This window comes from Halichoeres trimaculatus, unplaced genomic scaffold, assembly GCF_033239565.1.
Source record: "Halichoeres trimaculatus isolate MK-OKI-2021-1 unplaced genomic scaffold, fHalTri1.1 fHalTri1_scaffold_5, whole genome shotgun sequence".
Classification (NCBI taxonomy): Eukaryota; Metazoa; Chordata; class Actinopteri; order Labriformes; family Labridae; genus Halichoeres; species Halichoeres trimaculatus.
This window is the reverse complement of record NW_027437183.1, coordinates 20,833,091-20,858,942: the sequence shown is the minus strand read 5'-3', so window position 1 is coordinate 20,858,942 and position 25,852 is coordinate 20,833,091. Positions and strand designations below refer to the sequence as shown.

Here is a 25,852-nt window from a genome sequence, read left to right as displayed (position 1 = left end):
TAGATTGTGATTTCAAACCCCTGAAGAACCTTTTTGAAAAGAACTTGTTAGAAAAGAAGTTGTTAGCAAGTGTAATAAAAATCTGTTGTTGTTTTTTTTACAATGTTCTTTTATGTTTTTATGTTACAGACTGATTGAGGTCCCTGCCTCTAATTAAGTAATAGTAATCTGCCTAAATACAACACATTGGTCATTCCCCTTAGTTGTTTTTTATCAAAAGCATTCTCAGGAGGTGCATCACTGATACACATTTGCATGTGTCTGGACTGTAACTAAAAGCTTTGATGACACAATGAGGGCTCACCAGAGTAAATACACTTCTTCTTTCTGTTGGTAATAGATCAGTTGACGTGTACTCATCTATTGTCTGGGGAAAGGAAAGTTTCCTCTGCATAACTGGCTGGACCAGGTTACTGGATTGATACACACAACAACACTGAGCTGGTTTAGCCTCTGCTCCACTCTCCTTCTGTAATTGATCCCTGCCAAAAAAAAGCAAAAATGTGCATGTGACTTTTTCTAAAGCAGTGTTTATAAGCTTGCTGAATGATACTTCTAATGTACAAATCAAATTAAACCCTGGCTTTATTGTTGATTGTTGTCTGATGCAGAACAGTGGTATGTCTCTGGCTATATAAGGCAGACACTTTCCTAATCCCTGCTGTGCTGCTCGACCCACCATCACAGTGAATGTTTAGCATTCCATCTTAGCGAAGGCGTTTCCTGTCAACATCTAAAGTTCAAGTTCTCAAACTTTAAAGTCTGTTTAAGCAAAGCTCAAGTCTCTGCGTTTTTACAGTATCTCACTGTTTCCCTTTCCTGTTTATGATGCAGTGAACCTGTGGATAAAAGAAGCTGAAGCTTATCAGTCAATGCTCATAAAATGACATGCACTGGCGAAAGGGCAGACAGAGAGAGGGAACGCTTCGTGCAGAAGTGAGCTGCAACATTTCTGGTTTCAATGTAACCAGATTGGATTTACATAGATATACGTGTGTGAGTGAGTGAGCGCCGGTGAGTCGTGATCGAGGGCAAATGCAAATCAGGAAGTAAAAGTAAACATAAAGCTGCAGCAATCAGGTAATAACTTTCCTCAGCCTTTTCTGCGCCTGGACGTATTTCATTAGTGGGAATGTATGTTTGGGTGTGACTTTGTTTACTCAAGTCTGTGTCAGAGTAAACATGATCATCTGTTTGCTTCAGTATGGAGGCGTGCAAACACCGCAGTGAGGGAGCATTCATACAGCCCCGGGTAGCTCTGCTGTGATTTTGTCTACCACAGCAGTCCCGACGAGTGAAGAGCTTGTGTGCTTTCTTACTTAGGCTCCTACAACTCCCCCCCTCCTGTGTGATATGACATCGCTGCTGGGGAACTACAAAAGCCAGAGCTCTCCGGCAGACGGTTGACATCTTGTCAGGTAAGAGAAGCAAAGATTATTTAGTTTCATCAGGTATGCCATTTTTCTGTGCGTACTGTTGCTTTCTTGTGCTATTTAGTATCTCTGCACAGGAACATGTGGAAAGCATTATCAGCCATGAAAAAAAAGAGCCTCTTAAAGGGCCAACGCAGCACTGCTTGAGTTGTAATGTTTTATATCTTATTGCAGGAACGACTGATAGCACTGGTTATTGTTATAGTGTTTAAAAGGACTGGAGGAAGATAAACCTCAGTTATCATAGATTTATTACAGTACTTTGTTATCTCTAGATTGAAGAATCAGTTTCAGATAAACGTATGAAAGTTCGTCATGGGAGGAGCTAGAGTGGAAATGGCAGTGTGGTGTGTGTTTGCAGAGGAATCCCCATTCACTGAGTAAGCCTGATTTGCCTGTGTGACAACATGAAACGAAAACAGTGACTTTGTACAGTTTTCCAGTCTCTCCCCTGTCTCAGGATCCACCATAAAGGTACACAGACAGTACTAGACCAACAGCCAGTTTTTTAAAATAAGACACATTTATTTATGTAGGTTTAAATAATGTTTGGTTAGAGTTTGTTATTGTAGCAGCTAAGATATTATTGAAAAATCTGCTCTCACACAAAAACACATTTTATAAAACATCCATAAGTTGTATGGATGCAACAACAAAGTTAGCCTGTGGCTCAACATGTACTTCAGTATTTTGGTCACAGTTTTGAGTTTGGTTTGTTCCTGATCATAGAATTTATCATTTTAAAGCCGCTCCACACAAATTGGCCCATGTGGGATTATAAAGTTGTCTGAATCTGAATCTGAATATTATACAGATGTAGTTTCTGTGATGTCACCCATTTGTTTCTGATACAGAGTTTTTAAGCCATCGTTGTCTGGCATATTGGTGATGCTTAACTTTGTTTGGGCCTTTGCAGACAGGTATCGTGTCCCCACCTGACAGTCAATTCAGTCATGGCCTTGTATGAATAGAACTCAAAAGTTAAACCCTATTTTGTATCGTATTTGATACATGAGTTTCAACGACCTCTATGTCATCAACATGACAGACAGTTTTGTTAAAAACCTGTTAAAAATGTTAAAAAGAAAATGTATTGTACCCCTTGAGGATTATCATTCCACTACAGGCAGCTGAAGTTGTTTTTTGGCCTTTCTCTAAATGGCTGCTCTCCTAAAATCATCCTCACACTTATTTTCGTAAAAACAATTGCTTATTTTCAAAATTCTAAATTGTTAGTTTATTTAAATAAGTTTTTCTGCATTAAAAGAATGCATATTTACTGAAAACATCACTAAGAAGTTTCCAAAACTGCTACATTTATTGAATGTGATATAAAAAATACATCACATACAAAATGAAACAGTATTATTTTAGTGTTTTTTGTGAAAAGGGTTAATAAACATCTCGGTTAAAAAAAAGCACAATTTTTGGATGATTTTTTGATGGGTCAGGCTTTACAGGGTTAATGGCCTCAAAAACAATATGTTGCCAGGAATTGAAAGGACTGATAAAAACTCTGTGTGGACAGGGTTTCTGGTGTCTCTCAAGCCTGCCTCACATGGACAGTTGATGAGGTGCAGTTTTTAACACTTCAAGCTTGGTTTCATATTCTGAAACTGGAGTTTGGTCACGAATAGATACACATTTCTGCTGGGTGATTTGTCCAGCTGGAGGGAGACTTGTCTGGCACCGTGTGGTGAAAGCCCAGCTTTCCTTCTGACAATCTGAGACTACATCAGATATGGTAAATACCTGTAGAGAGATCTGTCTGAGCCAGTCTATTTGCAGTGGGTGTTTTAGTTCACTAATGTCAGGAATGTGTAAAAGGGTGCTTTGTAGCACAGATTAAGTGTTTAATAGGGCTCCATCTTCCACTTAAAAAAACATCTTCAAATCTTCCATTGTTATGTTTTTGTGTCTCTCTAAACCAGTGGGCATGTGATAATAAAGCATCACTGAGGGTCAGCTTTTTGAGCAGCTGTGTTACCTGTTTGGCGATTTGGCTTCCATGCAGAAATATTACTGATATTGGTCAATACAGCACTGATCTGCAGTCATGTTGGAGGTGTTTTCATTCCGGTAGGCAACATGTGTAAAACAGTGTTTGCAGACAGAGAAAGATGGCAGTAGGACATGCAATGTGTTAGGCTAGATATACCTGATATAAACACAAACCTCAAGCACATGTTGAACCTGTTATACCGCCTACAGACTACCTTTTTTGTGCAAAGCCAGCCTCAAGAGTCTGTTGCCAAACAAATCCAAAGTATGTAAACTAAAGACAGCTCATTTAAATGGATGAAAATGCTGACATGAATGCACCTTTGAATTTTCTGCTATAGTTAGTGTTAGAGTCTTATCTGAAAGAAAATTTAATGATCCATACATTTAGAGCAGTGGTCTTAAACAGGGGCCTTTGGAGGTACTGCAGGGTCTGTGATGTTTTTGGTTAAGAAATTTTTAGTATTTTCAAATAAATATTCCCAAATATTTCAACTTTTACTCATGTGGTTGTCTTTGAACGCACATGAATGGATATCCTGAGGCCAAAGATGTTATCTTTCAGTCAGAGACAAACACATTCAGCAACACAGAAGCTCTCTCAAACTGCACACAGGTTCATTTAGCTTTTACTGCTCTGGCTCCTTAAGACAGAGGGAGACCCACCTCTATTACTGCTTTGACAATCCCACGGCTGCATGTTTCATACTGGCTCTGTCAGGTTCCCCAGAATAGTTAAATACTGAATGCTCACTTACATGGTACATTTACACATAGCACTAGGCCTGGATTAATGTATCAGTTAGGGAGTCCTTGGTTTGAAAAATTTAGAGGACATAGTGAATATTAATCGTGTGTTGTTCCAACAGAATTCCAGTTTGATTAGTGTTTTACATTTTATCCAAAAAAGCCCCCAAAAGAAAAACTCATTGTTAGTTTTACAAAGATTTATGTGTGAGGAGGCATGTCAGAAATAACAACGCTGTAAACTCTGTTTGGAACTGATGAGCTAAGACTACGGTGGCTCTGAGAGCTCACAGCACTGCAACTTAAGGAAACACATGCAAAAAGATAAAATCGCAAGCAAATGGAAGAAACATCTTCATCAATTTGACAACGCATGTGCAGCATTTAGGAAAACGCTGCAAAGACAACATCACAACACATTAGAAAAACCGACTGCAATCGAAAGGAAGTGTTTTCCAGAGGACACTTAAAAGTGATGTACATGTCCAGACATACAAATTTTCAGTCACAGCTCTCTTACGCATACTCTAATAAAATGTTAAATACATAAAAAAACGTGCTTTTTACCTCATTTTCTAATACAACTGACGGAAAGAGAACCATATTAAAGCTGTGACTGAAAATCTGTGTCCACAATAAGCATGTCAGGACATGTGCGTCACATTTAAGTGTCCTCTGGAAACACTTCTGTTGTGTTGCGGTGTATTTGCAGAGTGTTTTTCTAATGTGTTGTGTTGTGGTCTCTGCAGTTCGTTTTCTAAATGCTGTGCACATGTTGTCAGATTGATACAGATGTTTTCTTTATTTGCTTGTGTTTTGTCTTTTTGCATGTGTTTTCTTCAGTTGCAGCACTGTGAGCTCTCAGCCCCAGTGTTAGTATGTATATCAGTTTAGTTTTATGGTTTTATTTATGTATGGTTGTACATCAAAGTACCTTTTCTGATGAAAGCATTTCAATGTAAGTTTATCTGACCGTCAGCCCTTTGAAGTTGTTGGCTTTTGTTCAGCTGTTAACACGTGTGATTTCACGTGCCATAGTGATCAATCCCATTGTGTACATATCGCCCACACTCCAACCTAAAAATGTGCAGCCGCTCCCAAGACAAAGTCCGCAGTTCCAGCAGACAGAGGGAGTGCTGGAGGCTAATGATGTGTTTGATCTGCCATAACTCAGCCCTGTGGTTCCGTTTCTGTGTCGTCTTCCTGAATACAAGTTTCTCCTTTCATTTCAAGGTGCTGTTGAAGACGATGGCTGCTCAGGTGGAGGTTCAGGCTGGGGAAGTAGGGAGGACAGGGGTGGGAGGACGACTTCACCTCAGTCCCCTCACTGACTCCAGCAACAAGACTCTCATTGAGATCCCTTCCATCAACCAGTCCCATATCATCACTACAGAGCCCAGCAAACCTGTCCCAGGCCCCAAGCCCAGGCTCAGCCCCAAACCTTTTTCTGTGGAGAGAAACCCCACCATTAAACCCATACTTGCCCCAAAGCCCCAACCAAAACCCAGACCAGAGGCCCCTCGCCCTCCTGGGCCAAAACCAGAGCTTCCAAGCAGTCCAAAACCACCGCAGACAGCTCCTACTGGTAAACCAAGACAGGGGTCAACCAACCCCAACCGACCTACCTCAACAACTGTTAAATCATCTCACAGATTGAGTGCAGGACAAACAACCAAGCCAATAGTCCATCCATTTAAACCAGCTCCTCCTCTTATTCCTGGAGACCCTGGCAAACCGGTTTCTCCTGTTCCAGCTGTGAGGCAGAGACCCTCTCCATCAAGCATAGCCTACGCCAAGACCTTCAAAAAGCTTCCAGCAGAGTGGTCTGGATCCACCAGGAATGAAGATGAGAGGGATCAGAAAGGAGGTTCCTCCATATCAAGAGCCAAGTCCATGGGTTCTCTGGATCTTTGTGGGCAGGAGGAAGAAGAAAACACTAAAGCTAAACCTGATGCAGCTGTGCCACTCCGACCCCAGCCCAGAGGCTCCCGGACTAGACCTGTATCAGCCATTTTCCTTGACAGTCCAAACAAGACGGAGGCACCAGCTCCTGTGCCTCGCTGGGCTGGAAGACGACCGCTGTCAGCTGATCTAACATCTAAATTTGAGTCCATTGGTCTTTCACTACATCGTAACAAAACTCCTAAAGCAGACACTAAAGAAAACACTCCAGAAGAGAAAGTGCTACCACAGGTGACAGAGAAAGCTCCTATCAGTGCCACACCACAGAGAACTAATGTTGAAGCTCCAACAGCTGGTCCAGACCAAAGCATCAAAACAACAGAAGAACTAGCATCAAAGGAACCTGATGAGCAGAAGCGTGCCGCCGGCATCAAGAAACGAATCAGTCTTCTTCTGGATTCCTCCTCCTCTCCTGGCGCCGGCCCCACAGGCCAAGATGTTCTCACTCCAGTTCAGCCCGTCTCTGAAGCTGAACCAGCAGTGGGTGTTAAACAGCTGATCAAGCAGCTCACAGAGGACCCCACGCCAACACAGAGCCCTGTCCTGAAACCCTCTCTGAAGCCTCGCCCCCTACCCCTCGACCTGACCAAAAGGTAAGACCTGCACTCTGCATCTCCAGCTTGCTTTTGTCCCACGTCTTTGTCCAGCTGTTCCATTGTCATGCATGGCTTTTGTCTCATTTGATGTATGTCTATCAGGTTTTCATCCGAGAGGTCACCAGACCCTGGCAGTGAGGCGACAGAGCACCATGACATCAGCAAAGATCCTCAGATGAGGGTAAGAGAGGGAACTAAGCTTTGTATGAACTAGTTTTCATAAGTCTCAGTCTATCTAACGGGCAAAGAAAATAACAATGAGAAATTGTGTCACAGCTTAGGACTGGGAAAAGCTTTCACATGCTATTCTCAAAACAGAGTGGCACCATTGTGTGTTTCTTGTAATCTCATGCCAAAATAAAACCCGGTATTTGGCAACGAGAAGAAAAGACAAACAAAAAAACTGGTTGGAGGAATAGATTTTGACAAGAAGGAGGCTAACAAAATAATCAGTATTCTGAGGGTGTGAACTGTTATAAACCAGAAATAGGTAAAGTATGACACCGTATTTGTTAGAGTGCCCTGAGAATGAGTACATTCAGGTTTTACTCATTTCTATCTACCTGAAATTTCCCCCCAGCGGTCATGGGGGCATTGCAGTGAGAAGAATCGTCGCTGTGACACATGTAGAGACCTGTGAAACCTAAGACAGCTGCACATTACTTCCCCACTGGCTGTGGGTTATGAAACACACACACAGAGGAGATCAATGGGAAAAGGTCAACACAGAGAGGCTTTGATTACCAACCCAGCACCACACCCACTGTTATGAGGCCACGACAGAACAAGGGGATACCGTTTCCTCACTGACAGTTTGCGCTCAATCACTCTGAGTTCTTTGTGTGTCCCGTTTTGTCCTTTTCTGTTTCAGCTCCCTTTTTGATGGTGCTGTGTTGTTTTGACTAGAGAGAATTTTAAATGCTTTTTTGTTGCAGCGCGTCATAATCCACTGTATGTCTCTGCACTCTCCTAGAGTGAAGAGTCGACCGTCACCCCGAGTGAGCAGAGGACATTTGTGGATTTGAAAGATTCACTGGCACAGACCTCCATGGATGACAGGCCAGATGCTGAGCAGACGTTAAGCACCGCTTCCAAAGATAGTGGTCCCAGCGCTGATGTCCAGAAAGTGAGAGCCTCCCTGTTTGAAAATGTTGTGGAGAGACACAACGTGATGATGGTGGAGGAAGGCAAGGCCAAGGATTCCCTCGGCAGCCCGTTGTTGAGGAGAGAAAGTAGTGATGAGGGAACGCTGGTCACTGCCGTCTACAGGGAGCCTGTTTCTCCATCAAGTCCTCTGCGTGTGTTGCATTCCTTTGACACTTTGCAGGCAGTGGATGAAAACAGGGCGGTGAGTGAGAGCGTCCCGTCTGCTCACAGAGAGGATAAGGCCATGACGCTCCGCTCGAGACGCTCAGAGGGGAGCAGGCCAACAGAAGAACCAGCTTTGACAGGGATGCCAGAACAACAGCCAAGATATCTGAGAGTTGGCGCTTTGCCTAAATGGAGCATCACAGGTTTGGAACAAGATACAAGCAAAGGACCACAGCAGGAGGGACAAGTGGCTTTGGAGACAGGCCGAGACAGGCACAGGGAAGCAGAGCACGGGGAAGTTGCCGCCGCACCGAAACGTTTGAAAATGCTGCCGGCAGATGAACAGCCCAAACCCAAAGCAACTTACTTTGCTTTGACTGGACAGATCCAGGAGCCGGTTTCTCCAAGTGTAGATATGAACTCACCCTTTGACGATCCGTCTGTGAGGTATCATGGAAAGCTTCATCCAAGGAGAAATCCATCATTGGAAGAAGCTTTTGGGAAAAGCAGCCGAGATCTAGTTGAGGAGTCGACAGAGAGAAAGGTGGTTGATGAAATGATGGAGGTTGAGAAGAAAAGAGAGCTGGTGAAGGAGGCAGAACGGAAGAAGGCAAAAATGAAAGAGCTTGAGAGGGAAAAGCAAAGACAGCTTGAACTAGAGAAAGAAGCACATTTAGAGTTTGAGAGAATGAAGGAGAGGGAGAGGCAAAGAGAATATGAAAGGCAAAGACAGAAAGCTTATGAGAAGGAGAAACAGGAGTTTGAGGAGAAGCAACGTGCGCTGGAGAGGCAGAGACAGATCGAGCTCGAAAATCAGAGACTGCATGAACTGGAGAGAGAGAAGCAGGAAAGAGAGCGGCAGCGTCGGCTCGAGAAAGAAAAACGGCGAGAATTGGAGAGAAAGAAAAAGATGGAGTTAGAGAAACTGAGGGAAGAGGAAAAGGAGAGACAGCGTGAACAGGAGCGGCTGAGACAAAGGGAGGAGGAGAGGCAGAGAGAGCTGGACAGGGAGAGACAGCTGCTGGAGCTCCAAAAGGAGAAGCAGAGGATGGAGGAGCTGGAAAGGGTGAAAGAGATGGAAAGACAACAGCTCCTGGAGTTTCAAAAACAAAAGCAGAAAGAAAAGGAGAGGATGCAGATCCTGGAGATGGAGAAGCAGAGGCTTAGAGAGAAGATGGAGAGGGAAGAAGCAGAGAAAATCAAACAGATGGCTCTGGAACAGGAAATGCTAAGACTGAGGGAGCTTGATAAAGAAAGGGAAAGACAAAAGGAGATGGAAAGAGAGCTTGAAAGGGAAAAGCAGCGAGAGCTGGACAGACAGAGACAGATAGAGATAGATAAGGAGAGACAAAGAAAACTCGACAAAGAGAGACAGGAATTAGAAAACCAGAGACAGAGGAAAGAACTAGAAAGGGAGAGGCAGAGGAAGAAGGAGGAAATGGAGAGGGTTAAAGAGATGGAGAGAAGACAGCTCCAGGAGTTTGAAAAACAGAAGCAAGCAGAGAGGGAGAGACAGCAGATTTTAGAGCTGGAGAAACGCAGACTCAGGGAGAAGATGGAAAAAGAGGAGGCAGATCAAATGAGACTGATTGCCAAACAGCAAGAAGCAGAAAGACAGAGGCTGAAGGAGAATCAGAAGAAGATGGAACAGGAGAGGGCAAGGCTGGAGGCATCAGCACTCAGACCCAAAGTGCTGGATCTGGACTCTGTGCTTCGAAATGACCCCTTCTCCAAGGCCTCCCCTCAGCACAGTGATCTTGGTACAAGATGGAAAGAGCCATCACCAAGAGTAGAGGAGTCATACAAACCTGCCATCCTTGACATAGACTCCTTCACATCTCAAGCTCAGCACCACCCTAGTAAAGACCTGTTTCCTGTATCTGGTATCCAGGGCGCAGATGCTGGGTTTGGAGCTCGGTTGCAGCCTTCTACTGAGAGAGATATAAGCTGGAAGATGCCAGCACAGGCTACAGCTGATTCAACAAGCTCTGTTTGGACAACATCTCCTCAGGACCCGTGGGAGCTGCGGCCTGTTGAGATGTCTGTGGACAAACCTGTGTCTGAACCCAGAAAATCTACCAGCAAAATGAGCCCAGATCAGCTCCTCCTCAGGCTCACAGAAGAGAGAATCCAGACTCCACAGAGGCAGTGGCCAACTGCACAAGAGGAGTCTCCTCTCATGTCCCCTTTGGCTGGAAAAGAAGCAGAGACAGAAAGCTCTGGAGGTGGAGCGCCCAGCAGCTTTACTGCTGAGCAGTTATGGCTGCAAAAAGAGCCCCATCCGCCTGAGAGCAAACCAGAGGATCGGAGTCACAGGAGATCACATGGAGCTCAGGTGAGTCAGAGCAAATCTGTCACACAGAAATACAATTAAATGATGTGGATTTTATGTGATTCCTTTTTGTAAAGTGGCCTCAGTTTGTTAAAATCAAACACAAACAGCAGGGATCCTTAGGACGCGGTCACACTGGCCATCCAAAACGTGCCGTGCTTGAGCACGCCGATCCCCAGCTGGAGAGTACAGCCGGCGGTCACACTACCCCAATATGAACCAGACTTTAGCGGGTATCACACACGCGCACAGCCCGCCTACGTCATCATGAAGCATTTGTTTACATGAAGCGCGATCTCATCAGAGTCAGCACAATGAGACACAGAGAGCACTGCTACAACTTTAGAGACTTTTGAGCTTATGGTAAGTCGTTTTGGCCCGACACAGCCCTCTAACACCCCGCTTTGTTTAAAATGACTGTGGAGAGTTGCGCTCGCGGTGATATACGTAATGGATCGCACGCGCTGTCCATGCTTGTGCATGAAGTAAACCGTGCCGAAGCCCACTTCTTCAAAGCGTGCCGAAGCACGGAAGGGAATCGTGCTTGAGCACGGCACAGTTGCGGTCACACTGGCCTTTCCAAACGTGCTTTAGGGCTGAAGCGTGCTCAGGCACGGCACGATTGGCCAGTGTGACCGCGTCCTTAATCAGTCAAGTAATATTAACATTCAAGGTTGGAATAGAGAGAAAATGAAAAAAAAAACTCCTCAATACCATCACATCCTACATAGTAGTGTTACAATAAGGTTCGTGGTTATACAGTCCTACAGTTTCATTTAGCAGACGCTTTTTGTCCAAAACGACGTACAGCACAAGTAAGAATTTAGACAAAAGGAAAAACTCAGTTAGTGCGACAAAAGTGCTACAAGTTACTGGGCGGCAGGTGCTGCCACTAAGTGCAAGATTTATTTTTATTAGTGCTGGGCAAGTTAACGCGTTATTTTCGCGTTAACCCATCAATCTATTAATATTTTATCGCACATTAGTGCATGTTGCTCACATGCTTTTATCTTGTAAATGTCTGTTGCTGACCGCGGCGAAACCAGAAGTGAAATTGGCGGAAAAACACGATGAGTAACCAAAACAAGCATGGAGAAGAGGGGCAACACCACGGAACTTTAAGGCGCTTGCCGCTTAGTGTATCAGTCCGCGCACACGGTATGCCAGATATAAACAAACGCAGTTGTCTGCCAGGACAAAGAGACACAATGAGAACTAGAGCCTTATTTAGCGGTGTTTTTGTGTGAAAGTAACGCGCAGAAAATTCTCTTAATGAAGCGTGAATGCAGACCGATATCAGATTTTTTCAGTGGGATTCCATTTATTTGTGTTTTTGGTCAAGTAAAAAATGGCCCCGTCTGAGTGCAGAGGAAACCGGCAGAGGAGGGGGTGTTTGGTAAGAGTGCTCTGGGCTTCTGCTGCACAAAAACTCTGCTGTAGGGGTAATTTCTGCCCTAAACCTTGTGATAGGACCCAACTTGTTCCATCCCGGAGTATCACTTTAATGCCCTGGCAGTGGCAATAAGCTTTAATTTTGTATTTACATTTTGTAAATTTGATTTGCACTAAATATGTGATTGAACTATTACTGTATAACAAGCACTGATTTAGTGTTTGCGTGACAGATGTTATGGCACTTTCGTTCATATGGCAGAACATTCCAATAAAAGTACACTATACACTGCTTTTGAATTCATTATTAGATATTGAATTTACAATGCAATTAATTATGATTAATCAGGGAAATCATATGATTAATTACAATTAAAAGTTTTAATCGTTGCCCAGCCCTAATTTTTATTATTTTAATAATGTAGAATAATCGAGCCAACTAACCACAATTAATTGCTGCAACAATATACTTCAACCTTCAACAATATTTAGAAATTAATTAACATTAATGTTTAACTGGAATCTACACTGTAGTTTAAGTTCAAAACGATCTCTAATAACATATCAATTAGAAAGCCACAACAATGGCGCACGCTGTCTAACACAACACAGCAGGCAGATTATACATAATATTGTGTTATATTGAGGTTTTCATTGAATGAAAACACAAAGTCATTGTCATTTTTACTTATACCAAATAACTTTGCAATATTTATGGCCTATCTTCTATCATGGTGTAGCCCTAATTTTAGAAATAACTCCAGCATTAGATTTTCTGTCTTCTTGAAGCATCTGTCTTGAAAAATTTGTGAGATAGTCCCATTTCTTTAGACGTTGGCGAAATAAAACGGCCCGAGTCACGCTCTTGCCTTAGCTGGTTATACTACAAGGGTAGAATCACATGGTCTGATCAAATGAGGATAAAGGTGATGTAACCAGAGGTAGCTACCAACATTAGGACGTTATTTTAGGAAGGAGACGATATGCTACTTACAAAACACTTTGTGTTCTCTACAAGTTGTATAATTGTGTTAATGCTAAAGATGAAACGGCACAGAGCACCAGTCAGCATGACATGAGTAGAGTTTAATCCATGATAAAAGGTAAAGCAACAAAAAGCTACAACAGGTTTCAACACATTTGATTCATGCTCCTGTTCAAACACTTGAAAACACAAAGCATCTTCTACAGAGACATATCATGCCCCAAATACCATATTCACCTAAAATGTGTTTTTTTTTATGGGGAAAGACCTGAAAAAGTTTGATTCTTTTAGCTAGTATTTATAACGACAGTTGATGGGCATTCTATTTGTTAAGCATGAGTCTCCATCATGTGTGAGCTCAGTCATCCCTCACCTCTGCAGAGCCATGAGGATAAAGATGAAGACCAGAGGAAAGTAGCACAAAAGTAGAACAAGTTACCTAACAACTGAGTCTGCCTCATGAGAGAAGGTTACAAAAGCAGCAGAGACGTTTAACAACTGTCAAACAGACAGAAGTTATGATTATGGAGTGTATTTTCTTTAAGGTGACTGCAGAAGATACTGTGATAAAACACACAAATAAGAATGTGACTGAAAACTAACCAATGGTAATCATCACTTATTTTTACTGACTATTAAGGCTCAGTTCTCATGATCTCATAGAATCTTCCTGCTCTATTTGTGTGAAGGATGTAGGATGTTACACATGAACAAGAACAGTACATGCCAAAATATTTTAAACAGATGTGTATGGGGGCGCCAGTATGGCTTTGTCGTCGAGGTTGCGTGCCACACAAGGGTTGAGTCCAACCTTCAGCACTTTTCCTGCTCTGTCCACTGGCCTGTCCTCTCCAATTAAAGCCATAAAAGTCCCCAAAATAACTTTAAAAAAGCAAAAGTGTATGAATGAATTATACACTTGTTTATATGAATGAAAAGTTATGCTTTTAAGTGTTAGTTTGTCTGCATTGAGTAAGAGTGTGACTAGCCCTGTGGTGCTCTCAGGGGAGACCTGTGGTAGATGTTGCGGATGTGTCTTTACGATCCTTCCTCGTTTGTTTCAGGAGCTCAACAGGATGCGTTCCCGCAGTGTGTCCCGGCGATCGGCCCCGTCCAGCAGTGCTGTGGAGGGAAGTCTGTCCAGGATGAGGAGTCGCAGCGCCCACAGAGAGCAGGACCGCCACAGTTGGGTGAGTGAGGCCACTACTTGAACTCTACTACACTAACACTGGGTTCCAGGAGAGATTTAACTCAAAGAGATTGAACACTGCTGCCTGAATATTTGCCCCAGTTTGATATTTGGCTGTGAGTGTTTTAATGCCCTCATTGTTTTCATCTGAACTGTTTCTCACATAACATAGTGGAGACAGGCGGTAAATCTGTGTGCATGGTGTCAATGTTATTATGTGTGTCTTTTAGAGAGCGTCTCACATGTTGGAGAGACAGTAGTTAAGGGTGGAATGCAGCCAGTTGACTGAGCGTTGACAGCTCAATGCCGCTGTGCTGAGGTTGTAAAGAGTCAGTGATTAATGACGATGGCACGACTCCCTTGACTCACCTCCACCCATCCCACGTCATGATCTAAATAAGTGGCCACCAAACAACCTTCTCAGGCCTGTAATTCAGGATTGGATTAGTCAATTGGTTAATGAGTGAGTGTTTTCACTTCTGGTTTGTCTGAGGCCTCACAGCATGACTGAGGGAAAGCTGTGAGAAGAAGTTTTTGATCGTTTACCATTTCAAAATGGGTTGTCTAAATGTTCTCTTCTTATTTACGGCAGCACACTAAACATAAACACATACTATCATCTTCATCTTGGTCTCTATAAACAGTGTTTATCAGATATGTGGGGTTAAGTTCAGCCAGCTCTTTCTCACTGAGCCTCTAAGTGTAGGCTCAGGTAGACAGTCCTCACTAGGAACACAAAAGCTCAGTATGCTGTGTTTCATAATTGCAAAGCTCTCGCTGTGATACAGCCTAGATTAAGTCACCACTGGTGTAAGATCACTACCACCACCTAGTGGCTGTATTTCATTGTGAGTGTCACACACTTCCTGGTGTTTGAGTGTTTCCTGGCTGCTGCTGTCAGCTCTGTTGTTGTCTTTCTTTCATATGTTCAGTCTTTTGTTAACCTACTGTAAGGCCATTCAGAAGTGCTGATGGTTACAAAACTTAAGCTGAGTGCCAAAAATATATTTATCAAGGAGTGCCGCGTGGTGTTTGTACACCAAAGAAAATCAACGCACACAGTGAATGATCAACCTGAAGAATATCTTTGAACTAGTTATGTAATCATTACTTATTTCTTCTTGTTTAGTTTCTTGAAATTGGAATAATGACTTATTACAATTGACTAATCAAGAACTTTTATCTTAACCTATTAGCAAAATTCTGTTTTACTCTTAAACAACTCGGGTGTCATTTTTGTCCTTTAACATCTTGCGAAAAGACATTTTCTGGACTTGTCGGGTGAATGTGGTGTATATTAAGTCTAATGAGACATTTTTTATTGAAAATAAGTCAAAAACTTGCTTAAATTTCAGTTTTTGTCTTATTTTTAATAAAGCTAGTAAGCCAGTAGTCTTCCCATTACTGCTGCATCTGGGTCAGTATTAGGTGGAAGTGTTTACAGCACACAGACTTCCAGTATTGAAAAACATTTTCTGCACAAAAATACAAAAAAATCTTTGAGTACTGAGAGCAGAGTTTGATTTTTTGTAAAATTAAAAAAATAGGACAAAAGTTTAGCTTAACTGTTAATACATGTGTCCTAAGTACTGAGGTTAGAACTGCTGGATGGTTTCCTTTTAAGTTTCTAACCCTTTCTTTTGTCCTTTCTTCTTATCAAAAGCATAAAAAAGTCCCCCAAAAATCTATCAAGAAAAGAGAAACACACAAAATAAACATGTAAAGGCAAGATCGACAAAGAGATGAGAAGTATCACTTTACTCGTAGGGGTCACAAAGAGAGATTTCTTCCAAAATCTTTTTAAAGTGCCATTTTTAACCACCAGGTCTGTAATGGATAAGTTGATCAGGAGCATGCTACAGAAATAGACTCTTTGGTTCTCGTTCTCCACAGCAAGATTTTTTAATATTTGACAGTTCAAAGGGAAATTATTCACATATTTGTTTTAAGGAAATAATAAAGAATAAGCGTATGAGCAGGAAAAAATCAGCATTACACTTAACAGTTTTCTTTTTTTAATCCAGTGGCTCACTAAAATCAATAGAAAACAAGAAGTTCTTTGAAAATGTAAATGTTGTGTGCGTGGAGTTACAGTAATGTAAATGTTTGCATTAAACTGAGTTACCACCTTCTTTTATGGCTAAAAACATTTTGAATGCAAGAAGCATATCTCCCTGGTGCATTCATTTGATCAATTTTTTGGACTTCAGGACACACTTTTTAATCCATTTCAGTTATTTGTTCTTCAGGTACGAGCTCTGCCTTTAGTACTTCTCCATGCTAGAGGGCTCCCAGTGTGTAATCTGTAACAAAACATTTTTTATGGTCTAATTAAAATGATAAGAGCCTAATAGAACAAAACAACACCCTCAAAAATAACAACTCTTAGAGTTCCATAACTGTCTTGTATTTTAATTTGGTCTCCAAAGTTACAAAGATAGTTACCTCTAACCCTAATCCAAGAAAACACGTGGTGCCTAAATCTGGTTCAGTATTTAGCTTCGTCCTCCGCAGGGATTAGAAATCATGTGGGATGGCAATATTCATGAGGGGCAGCAGATATCGATTCACATTCTTCTCCTTACGTCTTTATTTTCACCGGAAGCATCTTGAGACTCTCTCCGATGAGATCATAGTCGAGCTCTGAGAGTCTGAGGCTCAGGAGAGGGGCAGAGCAGAGATGGACAGCGTACTGAGAGCTGTGCTCTACTTTTGGTCATGCTGCCTCACTCACTACGGTATCTGGGTAAGTCACAGCTTAATTCTGTTGTAATCAGTGGTGAGTGTATCTGTAAGAACTGAAGTCCTCTTTCTAGAAAAGTATGTGTTAGGGAGTCTTACTATGCTTTATTAGCTTTGTCTGCACTCTGTTATTATCTTTGTGTGGTTGCTCGTTGGTTTGTTGATGCGAGTGCGCTCAGATTGATGATGTCAGCAGAGGAGGGGAAGTGATGGCTGGTCATGAGTCATTTCCCAGCAGATGATGTTGAGTATGAGGAATATAAAGGAAATTAGGAGCAGTAATAGGCTAAATCAGGTATATAACAGTCTCTTAATCTGTGTTTCTGTCCATTTCCCTGTTTATCTGTTTGATTTATTAGATCAAACTAGATGAGGAAACTTTCATGAGAGGAAACTATTTAGACATCCCTGAATCAAGGTTTCATTTTTTGTGATAAGTCATGTATTTGTTCCATGAGAGGATGTGATGATGAGACTCCGACTGCTATTATTGCTAGGGCTACAACTTGTAGTTATTATTAAATAATGTAACAAATATTTTCATTATGAATTACTTAAAGTAAAACAGTGCCATGATTATGCAAAATTATTGGATTGTGATTATTTGGGACAATATTGCGGTTGTTTTTTACATTGACTAGTAATATAGGGGCTACATGCTTTGCTAAAAGGATGCAGAGATTATTGGTAGCTGTGAAATTAAGTATTTCTCAATTAAGAACACACAAATATACATTTTAAACATTTGTATTTTAAGAGTACAGCTAAAAAAGCCTGTTTTCAGTGCATTACAGTTTACTGTTCAGTTTGATTTCTATTTTAAATTTCTGGGATTTTTTTTGTTTGATATGTTGGTTTAATTAAGTTTTAATCAGGTTTTAATCACTTTTAGTAAGTGCGGTAGCCTATTAGTCCCTATTTGTAGTTCATAATTGAAAAATGGGGTATATTTATTGGAATGCAGGTTCTCAAACTCCAAGTCCCCCCCGCATAAGTCAGTGCCCTGGTTAGGTCACCCCAGTCTAAAAAGTATGGACACGCCCCTGCGTACCTTGCTGCAGGTACGCAGGGGCGTGGATAGCCCATCGATAACCCATTTTCCTCCTCTGCAGTCACTATTTACAAATCGTGATCCATTCGTATCCCCAAACAGAAGATTTACTTTGGTAGTTTATGTAAATCATAGCCTTTTGTGTGATTATATAATTGCACATTCTCTAATTGTGAATGTGATTCGATTCATCGTGCAGTACTAATAAAAAATGCCAAAGGGAAAGGTGCAAAAGTTCTCATCTCTTTCCCAAAAACCACATTCTTTCTCTGTCCTACAAATCCCAAAACTCTTTATTTAATAAAAGCAGAGAAAAAATATTTTTTATAAAATTTATATAAATTTATTGCATTAAATTTGCTTGAATGAGCAAATGTTTGGATAATTATACTTTGAAAATTTATCAACTCAATGAACCACCTAATAAAATATATTAAATAAATTTTCAATTCCTTAGATGATTAATGAATTATTTTTACAGCTCTTATTTCCATCAGAAATTCTATCTTTTATTTTATTTTATTTCTTTTAATTATTTTATTCATTGTGGTGTGTAAAATCATGGAAAATAGTATAAATAAGCCCCTTGAGTTATATATATATATTTTTTATGATAAACAGTTCACATGTAGTCCACCAAAAATAACTCATAAAGATGAAGTTAGAATTAGTGAATTTAGCAGTTTTTGCTTCAGAAATTTTTTAAGGACTACATTATATTCAGAATGTAAACAGTTTTTCTTTTTAAGCATTTTTTGTCTTAAATTTAAGTTTTTTTTAATTACCATAATGACAAGACTAGATATGAGCTCAGAAGTTGAATTATTTTGTTGTACCTTTAAAGACTTATTGGTGCTGCTGTCATCTCAACATGTTTTATGTGAGAATCATTATGTCATTCAAAGTGAAATCACCTGATGGAGGCAGGAGTTCAGCCTGAGGAGTACGTGAGAGAGGTCAGCTTGTGTTGTGATGAAACTGAGCCCTGCACAGCAGACTCTCTTCTCAGTGCAGCACTTCAAAGAACAGTTAATCAGATTACCTGTAGGGGGCATATGTGGACAGGGATCCAGTTTTTATGAGCCCCTCTGTCCCAGTTTATTTCCTGATTAGGTCTTTGAACTCTGGAGACGCCTGCCGTGGGTTTTTCTGGGTCTGACAGAAACCGGTTTAACTTGGTAGCATATATCAGGAGGAGCTTTGAGTCTGTTCTGTTGTTTGCATGGGCCTGACTCTGAGCCAGATTTAAACAAACATCCACTCTGCTGTTGTGATTCTTGCTTTGGGTGCATTGTGCTGACAAACTGGTTGATGCTTGTATGATCTCACTTTCTCCCCGAGCCACACCTGTCTTTTTTCTCATGCATCTCGAATGGATCTAATTTTAGTTTAAAAGCATTGTGTGCGTGCGCTCATTCTTGTATGATAGTGTCACATGAAGCCAGCTCTCCTTTTTCTCCAGATTCCTCCATCTAATTAGAATGCAGAGTAATTGAAAGTAAGCTACTTTTCTATCCCATCCTTTTGTTTTCATTTGTATTTGCTTGGGTCATTTGACCAGCCTGCCTGCAACTGAATCAGGCAGAAGCGACTGAGAACCGCAGAACATATATCACCCTATTCCTCCCCTCCCCTCCCCTCCCTCCTGCTCTGACTCAGGGACCTCCCATTCTCCGTCCCTCACTCTCTGACTCTGCTCCACACTCCCTCTCTCCACCCAGTTTCTCCTTGACGGAGAGTCCTACAGCGCTGAGTGCAGAGAGCAGCGCTGCTGACGCATTTTCTCCTACCTGCCCGTACCTGCAGAAAAAGGCGAGGGGAGAAACATTCCCTCTCTGTTCCTCTGGATTTTTACCTTCCCTCTTCAGGACACTCTCCTGTCTCCTCTGTTTGCCTCAGCATTGGTTGCACTCTGGTTCTCCTCATGGAATATAAATGATTACAACAGCTTTTCTTTTGCTACCAGCTGTCCTGCAGCTTTTTGCCAGAAGGTATCCTGGTGCCAGGCTCTGCAGGAATGAAGCCTTGTTTGATGGATGGATTGTTTAACTCTTAACTCGGGCCTTGTTTTGGAGGAAACCTATCATCATTGGCTCCTGGAGATCTGTCAGGTCGGCTGTAATTGAAACTGAGATCACACCTGGAGAATTAGTGCTGGTGTCAGAGAGTTTTCATACTTATTTCTGTAAGCACTGTAAATCTTCATGACGGGAATCAATAATTAAATGTTGCTCCAAACATAAGTGGCATGTTAAGCATGTGATTCAGTTATAACAGCTTGTCTCTTTTATACCTGAGTAGTTGTTTGTAGTTTGCGTGTTTGGAGCTGGAGGAACATGGCACAGAAACCTGTTGGTTCATAGTGCAGCAGATTTTCAGACAGTCACAGAGTATTGCCCTGCATTACTACTAGCACATTCTGCCCTCACGTAACCTTTCTGTACCCTCTTGGATTGGTGTGCCAAGCATCTCATAGCAAGGGTATCTCGTGTGTATCGAAATAGACGTTAAGAAAGCTTCACAATTCGTGTCAGACCGACAGCCTGGAGCCCTGACAGTGATGACTTGAAACTGAGTCCTGACGGCTCTAGTGGGACTGCACTGCAGACGGGCCATTTAGAAAAGAACCTGAGGAGAGACTCTGTCCTGTCTGTGCTGCAGTGCTGTAAACAGAAAACAACACAAACAACCTCACACTGGACTGGCTGAACTGTGTTGTTGTTCTCTGTCACCTTCTTCGCTGCAGTATTGACCCAGCAACTAACATCAGGAACACCTACGACATTGTCCCTGGACCTCTAACTCTCCAGCATCACCAGACTCTAATGACTCCCTGTCACCGCGGTAATAAGAGTCACAGCTCAGTTATCACACTCATTTCTGACTCAGCTGTTCTTGCCAGTGGTTGTTTGTGATGGAGTATTTGGGGGACAAGATATCCGTGGCCCACTCTCAGGTGTCAGGATGGGTGGGAAACGTCCGTCGCTCCCTTCACGGAGTCGTCAACCTCTTGTCCACCAGAGGAGAGGACGGATCCGGGGACTTCAAGAGAACTAGCTCCCTGCGCTCGCTGGCCTCCCGCAGCAGGGAGTCCATCCGCAGGTTCTCACTGCGCAGCCAGCAACGTCTGTCCTTACGCAGACGCACCGCACCCAACACCCCCACTGCTGTAAGACAACACACACATTTGAAGTGTAAACACAAACACAGGAGCATCTTTCAGCACTGAGACTAGTCTCACACTGTAATCAGAAATATTACCAGGTACCAGTAGAAGTCACTGAGCAGTAGAGTTGTTGTTAGCTGTGACTAAACGCTCAGCAGCATAACTTTAACATCTGTTTGAGTTAAATAAAGCACAAGTGGAATTCTAGTCATTTTGCAGAAATGTCCATCGGTGTGTGGAGTCAGTGTGTTAACAGCTGCTCTGTCGTCAACTATTTGGTCTCCAGCCAAACACGTCAAGAACTTCTCCATCTGCCTCCCATCGATCTCTTTTCATGCTTTCACCAGCTCTCCATCTTGTCCTTGGCGCAACGTAAACCTTTCTTTGTCTTTCTCTTTGTTTAGCAGAGCTGTTGTTATACTGGTTCTTCAGGTCATTGTTGTAGCCCTGAAATCAGGCACACGCTCTGGCATCACAAACAGAAAGTGGATAGCTGATAGCGTTTGCAGAGTTAGAGTAATCTGTTTGTGTTGCTCAAGACTTTAAGGAAACAAATGTCTGAGTATTTGTCTTTCTGTCTCTCATCTCCAGCCTGACATCTCACCAGGTCTGTGCTCAACGTAAGGGACAGATTTAGAAACTTATGCAGGGATGAGGATACATTACAGTGAAGTTGTTCCTATCTTTAGGTTACGCCTGTTTGCTGAACTGCCGTACAACACTTCATGAGTCACAGCTTCTAAAGATAAGAGGTGTTTTCACGGCGTCAGTGTGGTGGTCTGTTGTGTTGACATCAGTTAGTCTTTAACATCACCTGATGTAATTCAGGTGCCCAGTGGGCTGGTGTTGGCTGAACGACAGTAAGAGGACGGCTGATACAGACTGATAGTTTCCTGTAGCAAGAAAATGGATTAAAGGAAACTGCAGATTGAGACAACTGGCTTTTAAAATTTTCAGTACGGTATATTCAAACCATGATCAACAACATACCGGCTGATTTTTGAGACAGTTTGTATCTTAGCAAAGCTGTTTTACCTGTGGCTCTATTCTGTAAGATCCCCACTGATGAGGCTAGTTGTCTGTCCTTAGGAGACCAGTTGGCCAAGAATCTACCTTCAAACTTGCGTGTAAAGCACACCTTTCCCTTTTTTTCTTCTTTCCTGAGAAAGTGTTAAAGGGGACTTAAGTTGTGGTTCTTAACATCACAAAAACGTACTGATGGTTGCAGTGTGTTGCTTCAGATAGTTGTTTTAACAGGTAATGGAACGTGGAGCTGTGTGGCAGCTCAAAGTGATTCATGTTTTGTTTACTTTTTAAATTTGTGTACTTTTTGCATGAGCCTGAACCAAGTGGCCAAACTTAATTTAACTTAACTTAACATATTTTATTATTTCAAATGTGATTTTTGTCTTTAGGAGATGGTTGTTGCCCTTCAAATGTAGCTGAATTATCACTCAAGTATGTACTGTAATCTTATATAGAGTTGGATTTTTATGGATATGATTATTGACATCTGTTCGACAGCTGGCGTCTTCTACAGTTTTGCTTATTGGGAGGTTTGTGTCTCTGAACAGTAGCCTTTTCATATTGCAAGGTGAAGACACAATATTTACAGCACTGAAAAGACTAACCTTCAGGGTGAATGTTACAGAGTCTTGTGTTTGTGTGTGAGAGGTAGGGATGGGTATTTAAAAAAAAAAAAAACCTTTTCAGTAATGACAGCTAACCATTTGTGGATCTTTATAGCAGCTCCCTGTCACCCAGGCAGACATAAGGAAGGAGAGACCCATTGAATGACTGTGAAGTTGTTATAGATAAGCTAGTTAGATATTATGTATAAGATATCATCTGTTCTAGGGATAGGTACCTTTCACATTTGAAACGATACAGTACTGGTGCCTGGTACCTGGCAATCGGTACTGGTAGTTAACGATACCAATTTTCAGTACTTTTTTGTGTTTATGTGGTAAAAATTATAATTTCTTTAAATTATAAAGTATATTTTTTTCAATTTAACATATTTATTCTTCAATATATAACCTTGTAATGCTGTGTTCATGTCCAGCATGGAAATTTGCCTACTCTTCCACTCACTTACAGCCACAAGGGTGGGTGTAGGTACCCAGTAGGGATGCACGATATTGGATTTTTGCCGATACCCGATGTGCCAATATATTGAAACCCCTTTTGGCCAATACTGATATCGATACGGATAATCACAAGTTTGTTTGTTTTTTTCACTGTAAAGAAAGCCAAGTCTATCCTGTACTGGAATTTATATGTTACTCTTATTGTGACGGTCTTTTTTGTTTAAGAAACACACATAAAACAAGACAAAAAACATTTGATTTTACCATAAATAAGAAATGTATTATTTTTTCAAACTCAAGACATTCAGTATTGAAATACAGAAAAATAATTTCTTTAGATCACATGAACTTAAAATGTACAATGCATTTTTAAACATAACCAAGTTGCATTTGATTATTTTAGAGCTACTGTAACAACCTGGTGACAGACACAGAGCTCTGCAGTGCAAATAAATGAAGTGCTACATTTTATTTAAGGAGCTTATTTTTCAGATGGAAAATGATAATAATCCTAACTGAATAGCACCTTATCGGCTGTGCATATCGACAGAAATTTTCATATCTGCAGATACTGATAAATGTGTTTTTAAGCTTTTATCAGCCGATACCGATATTGTGCCATCCCTAGTAGCTAGACATGGTATCTTTTGATTTTATGTGAATCAGTACTCAGTACTTTTGTCAGAACTCAGTTGGTACCTATAAAAGTATCTTACTCAGTACCCATCCCTAATCTGTACTCTAGCTTTATTGAGCAAAGTTTGCACCTTATCTCATTTTCATTTATGCTACACAGAAATTCCTCAGAGACCTCTTTGGCAGCGCAGAAGTCTCTGCCATTCTTTAAAGTTTTGAATCTTTTGGGGTGTGTTTTGTTGTTAGGAATGCGTTATTAAAAAATATGCATTACTAAAAAGTATTATACTATTAAATAGACAAAAGGGACAGCTTTCAGATCTCCACTGTATGAAGGTTGTACTGCATCTTAATCAGGAGCTAGTAAAAACACTTAAAGTCACATGAGATACTCTATTATTCATTTATAAAATCATTTTTTAATCATCCCTGGAGTGAAACTCCTCGTAGGTGTGTTCACATCTTGTTTTGCCGTAACACTGTAACTCCCTGTAAGGTCATCAGTATTACCCTGATTCCAGATCAGTATAGATGCATGAAGATGTGACATGATGAGCCTTCTTCACACAGAGCTGTTACAAAACATAAAAAGGGCTTCTTATAGAAATCCCTTCGATTATATTATTTTTCATTTTATTTTATTATTATTTATAACATACTGCTGAAGTATAACCTGAAAACTTTTATGTCCACCGGGCGTTAAAAATTGATTCATTGTTTTTATTAAAGATAGAGACCATTGATGAGCTTAACCAATCAGAACCACTTCTATCATACTTGTGACCTTTGAGCATAAAACTGACTAAATAGGTTTCAAATCTCAAATGTCAGTCTGTGTAATAATGAAGTGTTTGTTTTGAATCTTCAAATCATCTACTTGGTGGATTTTCTTTCCTTGTTTGATTGCACTGGACCACAGTTTATCAAACAATGAAGCTGAGTTTCCCTCATTTCACTCTTCTGCCCTTACAGACCTGAGAAACCCCACAGACTCAGAAAAATGAAAATAATCTCTAAAGTCAGGACCAGGGTTGAACTCTTAAGGCGAGTCAGGTCTTTTACATTCTTTCTCTGTCCTTACTTGCTGCTTTGTACGGCTCTGTTGTCTGCATGAAGCACTTATGTAATGAAAGAATAACACAGCACTGTTGGGCTGGCCGGCCAGAGTTCGTCTTAATCTAAGCCCCCTGACATGCGGCCAGCAGACCCATTTGTTGACATGAGATTAGTGCTCACGGGAGCAGTTGTTTTGAATATCTGCAGGATATTGATATTGATTACTGCTGTGTACACGAGTGCACGCAGGGCATATTTTCCCACTCCACCCTGGCTGGATTGATTGAAGCAGATGAGAAGAGAAAGAGGAGCGTTGACGTTCTGAGAGTGTAATGTTGTGAGTGAACGTGTTTTCACAGCTTATAATAGTCTCTCTGTATTTGAGAAGGTCTCGTCAGATCCCATTTTCAATAACCTGGATGAGCTCATCACACCATCCTCAGCCCTGATAGATGCTCACACATTCTTTCACAGTTCAGTAATTGGTTTATAAGCTTCTGCCATGGATGTTGTGTTCATATAAATACACTTTTTATTTCTGCAGTGGCAGCTCAGCCTGTGTGTTTGGCTCCGATGAAAGACCATATGTTCGGTGCTTTACAGAAAAGCTCTTCTGCTATGTGAGCAATGCAATTAGTCACTTTCTCTTTAAGTGTGGAGGTTCCAGCAAACCAGTCTATTTCTCCATCCTGTGTGTGTGCGGTCAAGTTGTGTGTGTGTCACTCTATGATCGGTGTGTTATCAAGTCGAAATTTCCAAGACCTGGCCCCAGCCCCTTCCTCTCCAGATTGTCACTCAGCTCCGTTTGGTGATCAGCCCTTTCTCTCCTTCATCCTTCCATTCATCCGCTCTTTGTTATGTTGTTTCCCTCGACACACCCTTCCTGTCTCGAGCAAGCTGGCTATTGCTAATGTTATTAAGGAAAAGCCTTGCTCCTGACGGCAATGAATCAATGTGACTGGACCTGTTGGTTCATGGACCTCCTTCATCGACCATATTTCCCATGATAGTAGAGCTCAGTAGAGCCTTATTAGTGTCCAAAGCCTTTTCTTCTTTTATTGATGCTCATTTAATGGCTAATCAACTCCTTCAACAAGGCGTTGATCAAAGACTTCACCTGACTGTGAAGAGTTCAGGTGAAGTTTAGCACAGAGGCTGTTTTA

The 25,852-nt window shown here is 41.5% G+C and overlaps 1 protein-coding gene across 1 annotated transcript in view; it reads left to right on the top strand.

Annotated features, from left to right (window-relative positions):
• LOC141790238 (uncharacterized) overlaps positions 1 to 25,852 on the top strand; it is a 38,305-nt gene that overhangs the window by 1,622 nt on the left and 10,831 nt on the right. Inside the window, exons 2-6 of the mRNA XM_074669968.1 lie at positions 1,324 to 1,418; positions 5,415 to 6,736; positions 6,842 to 6,920; positions 7,713 to 10,385; positions 13,824 to 13,949. Coding sequence (XP_074526069.1) covers positions 5,430 to 6,736; positions 6,842 to 6,920; positions 7,713 to 10,385; positions 13,824 to 13,949 — 4,185 coding nt within the window. The 5' untranslated portion in view covers positions 1,324 to 1,418; positions 5,415 to 5,429. The remainder of the gene's footprint in view (positions 1 to 1,323; positions 1,419 to 5,414; positions 6,737 to 6,841; positions 6,921 to 7,712; positions 10,386 to 13,823; positions 13,950 to 25,852) is intronic.